The 15,196-nt window shown below is 54.5% G+C and overlaps 1 protein-coding gene across 2 annotated transcripts in view; it reads right to left on the reverse strand.

The window, feature by feature from the left end:
* The window catches only part of TMPRSS4 (transmembrane serine protease 4), a 34,556-nt gene extending 19,574 nt beyond the window's left edge, over positions 1 to 14,982 (reverse strand). Inside the window, exon 1 of one of the 2 annotated variants that reach the window (XM_019469020.2) lies at positions 14,704 to 14,978. In XM_019469020.2, the coding sequence (XP_019324565.2) occupies positions 14,704 to 14,727 (24 nt within the window). In that variant the 5' untranslated portion in view covers positions 14,728 to 14,978. Of the gene's footprint in view, positions 1 to 14,703 lie in introns of both variants that reach the window. The other variant, XM_019469021.2, reaches the window with a different exon arrangement.
* Positions 14,983 to 15,196: the final 214 nt, after the last annotated feature.

Genomic DNA, 15,196 nt, shown 5'->3' on the forward strand with positions numbered 1-15,196 from the left:
TGTTGTATTGCTGAGTCTCTGAGGGCGATTCTCTGCTCTGCTGTTTTGGTCCACCGTTTGTCTACTTCAGTCGATGTTGTAGTTCTGTAAACACTTGGACACGTCACAAAAGGGGATACTTCGATGGCCAGTCGGCGCCAAAAGGTGCTCGGTATCCTTACTCGCCCAGGCAAATGCAAATTCACACCGCAATGAGATCGCTCCCCACGGACACCAGAACGGCTAACGTTCAAGAGACTGACAGTGCTAAGTGTTGACGAAGATGTGGAACAGTTGGAGCTCTTACACTTTGTCGTTGGGAGGATCGATTAGCACGGATACTTTGGGAAATGGTTTGGCTGAATCTGCTCACGCTGTATGACTGTTCTACGGTTCTGTGACCCGGGAATTAGCCAAGAGAAACGAGTGGGTGTGTGTCTAGCAAAATATCTGTACGTGAATGGGTGTAGTGACTGCACTCGTAATGGCTAAAAACTGGCAAAACCCAGCGTCAATCGTTGGGGGAATCGATACCTAAATTGTGGTATATTCATATCATGGAATGTGTTTCAAGAATAGACAAGCATAACCTAGTGCTAAGTGTGATGAATCTCATAGACATAATGATGAAGGAAAGAAATGCGACACAAGAGAATATATTCACTATTTCATATGTATGAATTTCACAAGGTAAAGTTAATCTATGGTGATATAAGTCAGAATAGGGATTACCACTGGGGGGTGGGGCAGTTATTGGAAGCAGCACGATAGAACCTTCCGGAATATTAGAAAACACATAGGTCTTGATTGAAGTGTTGGTTACACGGGGGTACATATGTTGAACATTCATGGAGGGGGGATACTTTAGATCCGAGTACTTTACTGAATGTGTGTCATGGCATCATGACGTCAGTTATTTACAAACAGACAAAAAGCCATACGAGAGCACTACGGCATTTCTGCAAGTGTCGCCTTAGGTCACCGTTGACGCACATCCCCAAATACACGCAAGCCTCTGTTCTTCCACTTATACCACTTCACGTGTGCACTCAGCACACACACAGCCACACAGGGTCACACACAGGCGCCGCGCACACAGGGCTCACATACGAAGTCCATACACCCCCTTTCCTGCAAAGCGAAGGTTTAGGGGAAGCAGTGGGTGCGGGGGGACTGCCAAGGCTCATGCCTCACTCTTGTTCCTCCCAGAAATCTCTCCTCTCTGCTCCGTCTCCAGCTGGTACAGGATCTGGAGTCCTTGGGCCGGGGGAGCGGCGGGCCTGCCTGAGGTCTGGGTCTCCATCCTGGGACCGGTCTGCCCATTGTGCTGAGGTCATGACGGTTCCACTGGCCGGTGGAAGAGTTGCAGGACCCTGAACACTTCCGCCTGGGAGTTTTTCTAGTCCCGTTTGGGAGTGACCGGCTTGCTTCTAACCCCTGTGTGGGGGTCCCGGATTAGGTCTGGTGGTGGTGTGTGCGTGTCCCTGGGTGTTTGCCATGGCTTAGCGCGGCAGACATGCTCTTTGGGAGAGGGAGCCCCTTCCTTATCTCCCGGACTCTCTAACCTGCTGGAGGGACGTGCCTGGCTTGGCCCTTCGGTGACGTGGGGACTCGGGCTGCGGGGGGACGTAGCAGAGACAGCAGGCTGTGGAGTCTGCAGGGGCTGAGTTGGACTCTAGGTCCTGCGTCTTATTACGTGTGAGCCTTGGGTGTAAGATGGTTAACCTCTCCGAGCTTCACGTTCACCCTCCTCAAAGTGGGGGAAATGACACCTACTCGGAAATGCTCCCGTGAGGCTGAAAGTGAGACGTGGAGCGGAAAGGGGCTGGCTCACGCGTGGGAGCTCCCTTCCCTCCTGGGCCCCCTGGCATTTGCTGCAGCACTTTCCCACTGGGCACCCCCTTGTTGCCCTTGTGCCCTCAGAATTTTGCACCGGGCTCGTCCCCAGCAAAAGACCGGATCAATGGTTGTTCGAGGGAACTGGACTCTGGGCTCTGTCCTGTGGATGACTCCCAGCCACCTCCCCTCCACCGTCTCCAGGGCCTGGGTGGGGACTATTTCCAGGATACAGATGAGCACAAATCCTGCACCACTGCATTGCTGTGGCTGCAGAGTTGGGTAACAATAACATCAACGGTACTTAATCTACATCTTGGCGTGTAACGCTTCACCAGATTCTTTTGTCTGACTCAGTTCAAGTTCAGGGGTGCAAAGGATACCAGCTGTCTGATAACCAGTACGGGTAGTTAAGTGTTCAATTAAATATTTGGCCAGGCCCTGCTCTAGGGGCTGTGGATTCAAAGACTAATAAATAAGTACAATAGGACGGGAGAGGTGCCCAGACAGGCCGGGCCAGGCCTGTCGTGCCTTCACCTCTGGGGAATCGGGAGTAGAGGGTGTTGGGAGGCAGGGGGAGGGCAGGTGTGAACAGATGAAGCCCGAGTGGCAGGTGCCATGCAGAGTGAAGCGGGCCATGGGAGAGCACGCCTGGTGGGTGCTTAGGGCCGGAGGCCTAGGGAAGGGGCCAGGGTGGTTAGGGACAGCCTCCGGGCTGAGATCTGAATGACAGGGAGGAGCAAGGTTGACACTGGAGGGACAGAAGATCAGCAAGGACAAGAGGAAGGAGAACGAGGGTGGTGGTGGGGAAAGTCACCGTGTGTTTGGAAGAGAAAAGCGGCAGCCGTGGCCAGTGGGTCGGACGCTCTTTGGTCTTGAGTGAGCAGGTAGGAGGGTATTTGCTGAGATACAAGGGCTGCGGGGGGGGGGGGGAAGGTTAGAGGGGTCAAGAACACCCATTTAGTGGCCCTTCCCTGTCCGCTCGTTCTTTTTCACTCAGTCTTCCTGTGCTTACATGCCTGCGTTAGTTGAGGTAGGTAGGGCGAGTCTCTTTTGTTTATTATTAATTCAGCAAATATTGACTGTATGCCTTTGACGGGCCCTGAACTGTGCTGGAGGCCGAGACACAGAGAGAACAAAAGAGGCTTACGGTCTGCGCTCTCTTGGTTCCTCGTCTGTGAGTGGAAGTGACCTCAGTGCCCCTTTAGCTGATACGTGTTCGACTGTGGCCCACGGAACAGTGTGGTTGCACAGAAAACATCCCACACCTTTTTGAAAACAGAAAATAAACTAAATCAAAACCACAAGCTTGAATTACAGACTGTGACTAATCGGTAATTATGGCATCCCAGGTGTCTCCTACGATGCCCGGCATAGAGTGGGCGTTTAATCAATATTTGCTGAGCGAAAGACTTAAGGAAAGTATCCTGGTTTCAGGGCTCAGTCCCAGGCCAGCCTTGAAGAAGCTGACGGTGGCACATGCATACAATGGAATATTATACTGCCGTCAAAATGAGCCATGGGGCCACAGAATAGTACGGACGGCATTAGTAATTTAATGTCAGAGGAAAAAGCAAATCCCAAAAGATGACACGTAACACAGAATCTTTTTCATAAGGGAGCAAGGAAAGGATCAACATGGGGTTGGGGATGGTGCTTACTTTCAAGGGGGCATCCTGGCCTCACAAAGATGTATAATCAATATTTGCTGAATTATTAAACATCAGACTTGCCCACCCACCTGAGCAGGGGAGGGAATGTGTGTGTTGGGGTGGGGGGGGGCGCAGGGGAATCTCATGGTTAGATGCAGCTTTTGTCTGGGGAGGTGGATTTATGGAGGCTTACATTGTTAGAGCCATCTAATGAGCTGGAGAGTTACAAGGGGGCCCTGCAGGGACTGACAGTGGAAAAAGAAAATGGCTTGAATCCAGGGTTAGGATCTGTCCTGTGGTGTGCACCTGAGGTTCAAAGAGAAAATAAGAAAGCAGTCGCCTGGCTGTGCTGAGCGGTTAAGGAGACAAACTCCTATCTTCCCATCCTCCTGAGCTCTACTCTGACTCTCATGCTGCCCAAGTTCTTCTGTCAAGTGGCCTGCTCTTTGTCTGGCTTTCTGGAAGCCTCTCTGGCACACATCTCGGACACAGTGAGATCAGAGATGCTGGGTTGCTAAACTTCTGGGAAGGGGAGCTGCTGAAGGTCACAAGCATCCGGGGTCATGGGCAGGGAGGTGGGCACACTTAGGTCTAAGAGTGGCAACTGGGGAATGTCCATGTCAATGACCTTCCTGAGGAGGGTGGAGATGGGAGGGGATGCACGGTAGCGTGTTGCCTTTCAGTCCAGAATCCATCCCGAGCTGGGGCCGAGAGACGAGGACACCAGGTAAGATTCAGGAGCCTGGCCATCCCCCATCACTGGGTGAGTCCATGCCGTGATCAGAGGGCACAGAGCCGAAAGGGGTTCTGAGGACCATCCCAGGCAACTCCCTCATTTCCAATAACAGGCCAGATGGGGGAGATGCCTAGCCCTGGAGTTGATAGAGGGAAGGAGATTGAGAGGCCACCCAAGACCAACTGTGCTGCCTTCTGCCTTGTGGGAGGTGTCTCAGTTTATCTCCAACTTGAACTCAGCCTCAGACCACAACTGCCACAGTCCAAGCCCAGCCCAACCCTAGGAAAGGCACCGGCCTTTCCCGTGTTGTTGGGGCTGCTGGCGGGGCAGGCCTGTCTGCTGTGTTGATTCAGTCTGCTACAGAGCCCTGACTCATGGGTCCAGCCCAACCGGTGTCGGACTGAGGGGTTCATCTGGGAAGGAAGCTCCTGCTGTCTGGATTACAATGGAAGGGCAGGAATGCCTGGGCCCCCAGAGCCCAGGAGTGCTGGACTGGACAAGGCGGGGGTGGGGAGTGGGGAAGGAGAAGTTAGCAGGCGGGTGTTAGAAGGCAGAAAAATCACCTATTGATTGCCTCATTGCTCAGAGAATCACCTTTCCCTGTTTTTCAGTTGGTCACTGGTCACAGAAAGACGTTAATCCAAAACCCAAAGGTTGAGGCAGAACAATTAACTACTACATTTGGGGATTATTACAGAGCTTACGGTATCTTTCGTAAATGCTGTCCCTTTTTTTAAAAATATTAAAAAAATTTTTTTTTAAGTTTATTTACTCTTGAGAGAGAGAGAGACAGAGCATGAGCAGGGGAGGGGCAGAGAGAGAGGAGGAGACACAGAATCTGAAGCAGGGTCCAGGCTCTGAGCTGTCAGCCCAGGGCCCGACGCGGGGCTCGAAGTCACAAACCGCGAGATCATGACATGAGCCGAAGCCGGAGGCTTAACCGACTGAGCCACCCAGGCGCCCCTAAAAAATACTTATTTTGAGAGAGAGCACCGCCAGCAGGCTCTGTGCTGTCAGTGCAGAGCCCAACGCAGGGCTCAGTCCCACATACCGGGAGATCGTGACCTGAGCTGAAATCAAAAGTCGGATACGTAACCAAGTGAGTCACCCAGGTACCCCAGTGCTGTCCCTTTTAATCTTCAAAACAACTCTGAGAAACTGTCCCCATTTCCCAGAAGAGAAAAGCAAGCCCCATGTAGATTAAGTGGCTGCTATAGCCTCAGAGCAAGTAAGTAACCGATCCAGCTCTTGGGGCCAGGGTTTTGGACTCGGTGGACTATTGTTTTCACCCCCACCTCCCCTATCCAGTTGCAGAAACCTATTTCGGGAAGTGATATTAGCTGGCACTGGGTCCTTTCGGTTCTCTACTCCCTGGCACGAAGTCTGGTTGCATATAGTCAGCGTGCAGTTGCCGTGCAGAGGTCACCCCGGCATCTCCTCCGCCCTTCATCGGTTTGAAGGCAAACCCCTGTCTGCTTGGTTCCTGGCTCTGCCGAGTCTTCCAAGAACGAGGGTCAGAAGTCCCCTTATCTGGGGAAGGCGCTGCCTTGCTTGGTGCCGATAGCAGGGACTTCACTGTTCTCAGCGTCCCTTCCTCCCTCTCTTCCGTCAGGTTTGCACGTTTCTCCGCTCCTCCTCCTCCCCTCGCTTCCCCTCAGCCCCTGGTGTTGCAGATCTTGGAGAATCCTGATGGGGTTTAGCTCGGCTTTAACCTTCCAGCTCAGAGGTGATGAACCCGGACACCAGGCAGCTCTTGTTTTTAAGTGTGCTGCAGAGGCGACCCAGAAGACCGGCCCGGGGAGTAGAAGTTCTCTTACTGCCTTGTCTTGTGACTCCCTGTGTGGCCTTGGGAACACCCCTCAACCTCTCTGGACCGCAGGGTGATTGGAAACTCTCTTTGAGGGATGGTAAAGCGGGTAAGAGGGTTAATAACCACACGCCGACACAGGCAGGCGCTCCACCAGCCTAATAATGAGGGGAAGCGGAGGTGACCGCTCGTAGAGGCCGAGGGAACAGAAAGCCTGGCCAGCTCTTTTGTCTGCTCTCCTTGCCAGGCGGCCTGCCCCTGGGCCTTATTTCTCTGTTCCTCTCTGCAGCGCTGACTCTGAGCTTCTTTGTTCTGGAAAGAAGTCCACAGGGGCAGAGCTCGGATGACCGCAGGTGTAGAGGAAGGGAGAGAAGCAGAGGCCCGCGGTGAGGGGCTTTCTGGCCCTGCTCTGGTGTGTGACAATCTCAGGCTCCCTTGGGGGCTCCAGCCCCAGCTTCCCACGGTCTCCCGGGGAACACCTAGAGGCTAGAGGCAGGGATGCTTCTGTTGCTAGGTGATGAGATAAACAGGCCTTCCGTGGCTCTAGCAGGTGGCAGCTGTGTTGCTGAGGTCAGGGACACGGCAGCAGGGGCGACCCAGGGGACCAGGTGGGGAGAGTTCTCGGGTGTGCCAGGAGACCCAGAGGTTGCTCTTTGCTCGCAGAGAAGGGCTCGGCCACTGGCTGGCTCAGGGGCTACTCCGAGGGTGCCTTGCGTGGTTCCCTGACCCCGAAAACACATCCCGCTCCCGACCTGGCAGCAGGTGGCTGTGAGCTCTCCACCTACAGCAGAGATAGGGCTGTTTGATGCCTTGACCGGGGCTGAGCAAGTACCCTCTGTCTTGGGTGCTTCAGCCATGACAGGTAAGGCGAGGAGTGGGGCCACGAGGGCTGGGTGGTTGTGAGTCACAAGAGGGGGTATGGGTTTCTGGAGATGGGCTTGGCTGTGACACGGCAGCCCTGAGCGTACAGAAAGTTCTCAGAGATGGAAAATCAGGCCGGCTCTCCAGGACCTTCGGAACTATCCAGACAGGTCCCCCCCGCCCCCACCCATCCGGGGCCACACACAGGTGGGTAACCAAGCTCTCCCTTGCAGGGGTCTCTGCGAACGTTCTCACTCGCTGTGCCTTGTGCCAGGTGCCCACGGCGGCGCGTTTTCCTTCAGGGCTAACCTCCGCCTCGGCTGCTACATGAGAAACCGCTGGGCCTTGTTCTAAGCCACATAGGTGCTGACCTGTTGGCAATTTGAGCTGAGCACCTCGACCCCCACGGCGGCACACAATGGCTCCAGGGCGGGGCCTGGGGCAGCCGGGAGGTGTCGGGTGACCTGCCATTATTCTGCTGCCAGCCTGCTGCTCAGCTGCCCTCCTCTGCGGATCAGACCTTGTGTTTAGGCGTAGGTCTTGATTCCAGCTGGGGTTACGGGGTGAGGTCGAAGGTATAGCAGCTCTTCTTGTTTCACAAATGGGGAAACCGAGGCACGGACTCGTCCTGTTGTCTCTCCCCGGGTCACGTGGCAAGACAACGTGCTGTGCCAGAGTGAGGTCTTAGCACATGCCCATTGGGTTGAGTTGACCTTGCCTCCAGGTGATGCTATTGTTAACTCTAACGGGTACCAATCCCGCCAAGGTCCTTCTCGTGGTGCAGGGGTGGGGAAGTAGCCCCGTTCTCTGCAGCCTGAATTCTCCACCATTCTATTTCATTCTACTTACTTTCTGCCCTAGGGTGGCGGGCCAATCCAGCCCCGCCTTCCCTCCCAGGAAGGTCTCTTGGAAAGGGGGACCTTTGCACACCCGAGGGCACTGCGTGGGCAGTGGCTGAAGGGGCCATGAGAGAGCCATCAGGAGTCAGGCTGCTCAGATCGAAGACGACCCCAGGGGTTTGCCTGATGGGGACTCTTGGAGGTTTGCCTTTAGGTGGTGCTTATGGAGCCTGAAGTTTGGGGGAGGGTTGTTTCCAAACACTGCAATTTACCTGAACTAAAGAGCTGCCACCCCAGGTAGAGTCTGGCGTTTATAAAAGAATCCCGTGAATTTTATACTGCATTTGAAAAATCATGCTCTCTTCTGCTTATTCCAAATTGCCCTTTAAGTAGTGGGGTGAGAAGAGGGGCTCTGGGGTCATAAAGTCGAACTCTACAATTTACCTGCTCAGCAACCTTGGGCAAATCACTTAACATCTCCCGGACCCCGTTTCTGCCTTTGGAAGTGGGTGTGATAAACCTGTGATGATAAGACCAGAGAGAGAGAGAGAGAGAGAGAGGTTGTGGGAGGGGTTCTACCTGCCATTGATGACGTGCGTTTTCAAGGTCACAGGAACCCTGTCTGGTCCTCTCATGATTTCACAGACTTCCTCACGGTCGCCCTCGGTTGGTCTTTGCGGTTCGAGGGGTCTCAGCTGCTCTGGGCAGATGGAGGGTTGACCCTGTGTCTGCTCTTCTGAGCTCTGTGTCGGGGGCTCTGGCCTGAGTCCAGCTCTGGCCCTGACCACTCATGTGCTTCTGACACGTTAGTTTCCTCATCTGTAAAGTGGGTAGGGTGTGATCTGCCTCCTGATGTTGTGGGTGATGGACGAACAAGGTAGTGACCCTGGTGAGATGCTCAGCATAGAGACAAATTTAAATTTAGTGCTTGGGCATTGCCCTCAGCTCCAATTACCTTGGAGGCTTGGGGAGCAGACCTCCACATGGCGTTCAAGGAGGGTGTGCATGGCGGTGCTGTTCAAGGGCAGGACTGAGTGTTCTGGATGCTCCCGGGGAAGCGGCCCCAGGGGGCTGGCTTGGCTGCTGCAGCAGCAAAGAGCCGCCGCCGTCTCCTGGCCAACGTCTGCAGTGACTCCTGGGTCTCTCCTGTGAACTCCGAACTCGTGATCCCATAAAGAGTGCTGCCGTGGTGTTCCAGTGACTTCTCTGCAGCTAGTGCTTGGGGATTACATAACCGAAGCTCCCTTTTACCACTTTTACCACCTTTCCTGCCCACTCAGTAACTCAGTGAGGCTTCGTAAGATTTTCCTCTCCCGTCTGCCGTTGGCTACGCAAGTTATTTAGGCACTGGGAGCCACATGTGTGCGTGCGTGCGTGCGACAGAGAGATTGATTCTAAGTCGTCTTAATGACACCCAAATATGCGTAGCCTATAGCGCATTGCCTGGTATACAGTAAGAATGCGATAAATGTCAGTAACAATAAAAATAACCACAACAAGACTATTTTATCCATCCAGTGAAGCCCTGTTCTGGGGGCTGGTTATACAGCAGTGAATAAAAAAGGCAAAGTCCTTGTGCCCATGAAGCATATGTTCCGTTACTTCTTATAAGTAATTAATAACTATCACCATAGAACTATTACTATAGAAGCTAGTAAGGGCTTGGCATAGCCCATGCTAAAAAATCATTAGTTATTAGCGGGAAGAGCCTGGCAGGGGGCCTCACACGTAACGGGTGCTGGGCAGATGGTGGCCATTTCTGTGATTTCCCTGGGCCCAGAGGCCTGCCTTCAGGAGGGAATCAATGAATGCAGTGGAGCGCACTGGGTGGAGAGGCGCCAGGGCAGTTAGGTGTCCTGAGATGTCACCTGACCTCTCTATGAACAAAGGGAGGAGGCTTCAGGCCAGAGAAGCAAAGACCTTTGGTAGCACAAACGTGGTCCTTGACCATGTGGAGGGCTGTGTCAAGGAAGTGGCCAAAGGGATGCCCAGGATGAATGAGGGACATTACAGAAAGGAAAGATCTCTCTCTCTCTCTCTCTCTCTCTCTCTCTCTCTCTCTCTCTCTCTCTCTCTCTCTCCCCCCCCCCCGTCTCCCCCCTCCCTCCCTCTCTCCCCCTCCCTCCCTCTCTCCCCCTCCTCCCTCTCTCCCCCTCCTCACTCTCTCTCTCTCCCTCTCCTCTCTCTCTCTCTCTCTCTCTCTCTCTCTCTCTCTCTCAGTGAAGGGCAGATCATCTAAGCAACAGAAGGTGTGTGAGTAGAAGCTCATGTAGATGTCCACAGTAGACAGGGCAAGGCCAGATGAGAGCTCTATGGCACCCCTGGGGACTTGATGGAGACCCGTGAGGTTGTTGCAAGAGGAGGGAGGCAGGGCAGGAGTGGGTGGGGGTCTGTTTTCCATGTGGGGGTTCTAGGTTAGATTTTGCTGGGCAACAGGCTCTGAGGCTGAAACAAATTTGGGGAAAACGTTGACCAAGAAGACCTCTAAGGTCCTTTCCTGAGGGCCTGTGACTCCGAAGAGCTCGCTTGATGTTAGCCTGCAGCTTCTGTTGCCCCCTCCCACAGAGAAGACTAGTTCAAAGCCTGATTTACTTATAATTTCCTCTCTCTCACTTAGTTTTCTATCCTCAGTGATCTCATGGTAACTTGCGTGTTTTTTTCCCGAGCGGCTTTGGGTATGAAGCTTTTTCCTGGTATTCTTGAAAGTCTAAGTTAATTCTGTCCGTTGGTTTCCTTCGCCGTGTGTCCTTTTCCTCCTAGTGACCTTTGGCAGGGTAGTGAGGGATGAAGGTCTCTGGACAGAAAGGACATTGTCTTTCCTCCACTTGGTCACGCCAGCTGATGCAGTCTTCACTCAGTGCACACTTTATATTACAAAGTTGATCAGCTTCTAGGTAGGGAGATACGGGGCTCCCTGGCTCTGCAGTTTCCACTGCAAGTTCAAGTTCGAGGTTTAGTCTCAAGTTCAGGTCTATGGGTTCGCATCTGGGAGGAGAAGGAGGGCATTATGAAAAAATCTGAGCACTTGATATTGAAGTCCCAGAACGTAGAGATCTTGGCGGAGTGACCCTTTCAAGTCATGAGCCTCTTGAGTCTTGGCATTTCTCATCTCTAGAACGAGGGTCATGATGTCTCGGCTGGTGTAAGATGCGGGGAGATTTGGGAGGTGAACGTGCTTCTCAGGCTGCACTTGCTGCGTTCAGGTAGGGGTGACACATTCAGCGAGTCCTACTCACCGGGAGAGGTGCTCCCGATGGCCTGGCGGGGTACCCTCCTCCTTGGGGATCAGAGACGTGATCATGAGTGAAGGCCCCGGTGTCAGGGTGAGAGTAGGCTGGGGTGGGGTGACCTCAGCTGCATCATCCTCTTTGTGTTGAGGTCTGTGGGTGAATAAGTGGCCTGTTCTGCCTGGGGTGGGGTCAGCACTCGGCTCTGCCTCTGTTCCACCTGTACGGAACCGAGGGCTTCGCTTGGGTGTGTTCTTCTCTGAACCTTCCGGAGTCTTGCCAGTGCCTGGCACGCAGTTGATGCTTGAGGAACACGCGACGAACGAACGAGTGAATGCGTATTGTAAAGGAGAAATTGAGATCCCAGGAAGTGCCTAACCCTGTGGCGAGCTCAGCCACACCAGCGGGCAGAGGCCAGCCTGACCGATGTGCGGGACATGGCACAACGGGAGACCGCTGCCGCCCTGGACAGGTGCCGTGTCAGTCTCTCGCCCCCCCTCCCTCAAGCGTTCCATTCATCCGCTACCCTGTGCGCGTCCCTGCTTGTGCATGGATTAGGCCCGGGAGCTGGAAGCTGCTTTGGGAAGGAGTGGTAGGGGAGGGGTGTTGCGGTTTTGAGGCTTGTTTACAGATTTCTCTGCTGTAATCAAGACAGAGCCGCAGGCTGTGAGGTGGAGTTGAGCACGTCGCAGAGGGATTGCCACATTGGTTCTGCTCAGGCTCTCTTTCCAGTCCCTGGGGTTTCCAGACAGGCTTGGGCTTGTCTCTCTCCACTTCCGCACCCCCTGCCCCCCACGACTCCCACCCCCCGCCCTGATTGGGATGAAAGCACTTTGGTGACACCCCTGGTAGATTCTGGCATCTTTTCCAGTCGGACTTGACTGACTTTGTTATCAGTGTCAGATACATCAGCAGGTTCTGGGAATCCAGTCTTTTGTCACTTACTTGTTATTCACTCGCAAGCATTCATCACATGGCTATTGTGTGTCCGGCCCTGTGCCAGGTTTGGGGCTAAAAGTGGGAAAAACCCAGTCCTCAAGAAGCTCCCAGTCTGGTGGCCACACGTTTACATGAAAACGTGGCAGCGGAATGCATTTTAGGTTGTGAGGAATTTGCCGTCTTGGGGATGGTTGCTTGGGCATTTGAGGGGTGTTACTGGGTAGATGTTTTTATGTGAGCAAGAAGGAAGCCCCAGGGGGGGAGCTGCTGGGAAATGTGAAACGCAGATTCTCAGGCCTGAGCGCCTCTGTCTCTTGCCATCCCGGGTTGGCTCTGGGGCTTTGGAAAGTTTGTCCAGAGTTCCTGAGACCTGTTTTCATGTCTTCCCCCCCCCCCCCCCCCAATTTTCCCCCTTACTCTTCCCCGCCTGCCGCTTCCCACCCTATCTGCCTGGAGAGAGCCTGTTCATCCTTCAAATTCCAGTGCAAATACTGTTTCTTCTGGGACAACTTCACAACCACCCTGGAGAGGATTCACTGCCTTCTCTGCTCTAGGGGTCCCTTGTCATCACCTCTGGTATTGGACTTGCCACAGTCTCTTTGGATCCTTGGCTTAAGGAGCTCTCCTTCCTCTGGATTTGGGCAAGCTCCAGGGCAGAACTGAGGCATTGTACCCTTGTGCCCCCCTTGCTGCCTTCTGGAGGCTGGCCAGTTGTAGGGACTGATTAAATGGCTACGTGGAGGGAGCTACTTCGAGGGTCACAGCAGCAGCAAGCCCCCCACCCAGGTAGGGAGGGCACAGGTAGGGGAGCAGGCAGGGGCCTTAGCCCTTCTTTGCTGAGCTTGCCCTCTAGGGTCTTTCCGGAGCCCAGGATGGCATCACCAGGGCTGAGTGGTGGGCCTGCCCGTGCTCCTAGACCCCCCATTGCCGCAGGCTGGCCCACTGACCTGGCACATTCCTGAGTCCTGGCCAAGCCTAGCAAACTCCTTGGTCTGAACCAGCTGGAAAAGGGGAGAGGGAAGGAAGAACCTGCTTCCTCTAGAGCAGCCAGAGGGCTGGGACTGACCTCGGGTGTTTAACACTCTACTCTGGTGGCTCATGGTCTGTCTGGGGCCTCGTGGGCAGTAAGGAGTCAAGACCAGGATGGCCAGTCCCAGGGTCCCAGGCTTCCCTCCAGGCCTCAGCCGCAGCTGAAATATCAAGGGAAACATTCCCCTCGGGGACAGAGATGGGGCTCAGACCTCTGCCCACTGCTATGAGGTAGTAACTGTGCAGGACTTGTCTGTCCAGGGCGGGGCTGGCAGGGGTGAGAAGAGGCGGGGAGGGGGAAGGAAGGGCTGGGCCCCAGCATGAATTGTTTCATCTTTCCCCAGGGCTGGGCGCTATGGCCCTCCCAGCCTCGTTAGAGGGAAATGACTGGGTTATTAGGCACAGGTGGTTTCACGGCTGGCTCAGGGGCCAGAAGCTCTCTGGTCCTAACCGGGACCCCGGCAATGCCACTGCCAGCAACGCCCAGCTCCTTGCCTGGCTGGTGAAGTTCAGTCGGGCCATGCCGCCCACCTGTCACTTCCTGGAGGGGATTCCTCTTTGGCCCCACATCCTTACGCTTACTAGCCCAATCGTTCCACTAGTCGTCGGCATGCATAGGCGTGGCATGGATAAGATTCCCATTTTACAGAGGAAGAAAATGAGTCTCAGGAAGAGCAAAGTCTCAAGAATAATACGCTAAGAAGGGAGCTGGCTGTTCGACCTTTTGATTCTACAGTTTGTGCTCTGGTTAAGTGCCATAGAAACTGCCCCCTCCCACGTCACTCCCTCGAGAGGCACTCAGACTGCCTCGGTGTCACCAACAAGCAGCTCACAGCCGCGCAGGCAGGCAGTGCCTCCTTTCTCTCCTGAGAGTCCAGCAGGATGCAGCTTCTAGGCACACAGGCTCGGCTTCTAGGTGCTTCCTTGGATGGGGCTGTGGGAAGCTGGTGCTTCCATCCTGGCTGGATCACAGAGGAAAGCAGGCAAGCCCTTCCCCTCTCTGATCCTCAGCTACCCCAGCCCTGGGTCTAGAGTTTCGCCAGGAGAATGCCACTTGGGGGGGCCCCAGCAGGTCACCTCTGTTCCCCTTGGACGGAAAGCTTCCCCTTCCCTCCCCTTTCATTTTCGTGTTGGTTTTTGGGTAACTGCAGCATCTTTGCCAAGAATTAGAGATGGAAAGATTCCCTGAGTTCTACCTCAGACTCGGATATGATCTCTTCCCCTCCCTGTCCTCAGATGTCCTTGAGAGATGGGATTGATTCTCTTTGTCCCAAGACAGTGCAGGTGCTCTGGGCGTTCGGAGGAGGAGGAGAGAGGGCAGGGTCTAAAAAGAGGCCAAGTGGATCTCCACAAACATCTTAGATTGTTTTGAGGCAACTGTCCCTTGTTTTCTGTAGGAAGAAAGGGAGTCCATTTCCCCACGGAGGCGGCAGAGGGCCATCAAAACAGCCCCTTGCCCTTGGAAAAACAGTGCCAACCTCCAGCCAACAGACCAAGAGACCTTGGACAAAAGAGCACGAAGGATTTAGGAGGAGGATCAGGGAGGGGAAGCCTGGCCTCTGTGTCCCGGCATCCTCGGTGCTGGTGCAGGGGCTGCTGGCAGGGAAGGGAGAGGAAGGCAGACGGGCACGGAGACTTGCAAGGGCTGGCATGTGGGGGTGATTCACTGTCCCCTCTTTTTTTTTTTTTTTTTTTTTTAACCGGGAAGGTGTTACAAAACTCTCAGGCTGCTCGAAGGGCCCTTTCTGGGGAGACCTGCCCTCCTGCAGGACTCGGAGCAGGGGACCCCCACACTCACCATGCCGGTTCTGCGATCTTCCATATTTCTCTACAGGCCGGAGCTGAGGTCGGGAGGAGGACCTCCTTGGATCGGGCCCTGGCTGGTCCGCGGGTCAGAGCCGCCCTGGGCAGCACTGGCCGGAAGAGGCCTAAGTGCAGGGCAGGCGTTGGTCCCGCGTGTCAGGCATCCCTCTCCCCTCAGCACCCCGCTGCCTCCACCGCTGCATTCCAGGAGTGATTTGGGGACTGCTGGCCAGTTGATTAAAACAACCCTACAGGTGAAGTTGCCAAACTGGAATGATTAAGTGTCTTGTAACCTCACACCCATTGTAGGGGCTGGGACACACCTGGAGTCATTCGTGGCCTTTGGCCCCAGAGCAGGTGACACACCTAAGATGTTGCAAAAAGCCTTCCCGCCTGAATGACATCCCCCCACCGCCCCCCCCCCCCAGCCGGGTGCTGGCTGACGGAGATGTTCGGAGGCGTGCATGCTCCCTCGCTCGCGCTCTCTC

This window comes from Panthera pardus, unplaced genomic scaffold, assembly GCF_024362965.1.
Source record: "Panthera pardus isolate Hobbes unplaced genomic scaffold, ASM2436296v1 HiC_scaffold_12, whole genome shotgun sequence".
Lineage (NCBI taxonomy): Eukaryota > Metazoa > Chordata > Mammalia > Carnivora > Felidae > Panthera > Panthera pardus.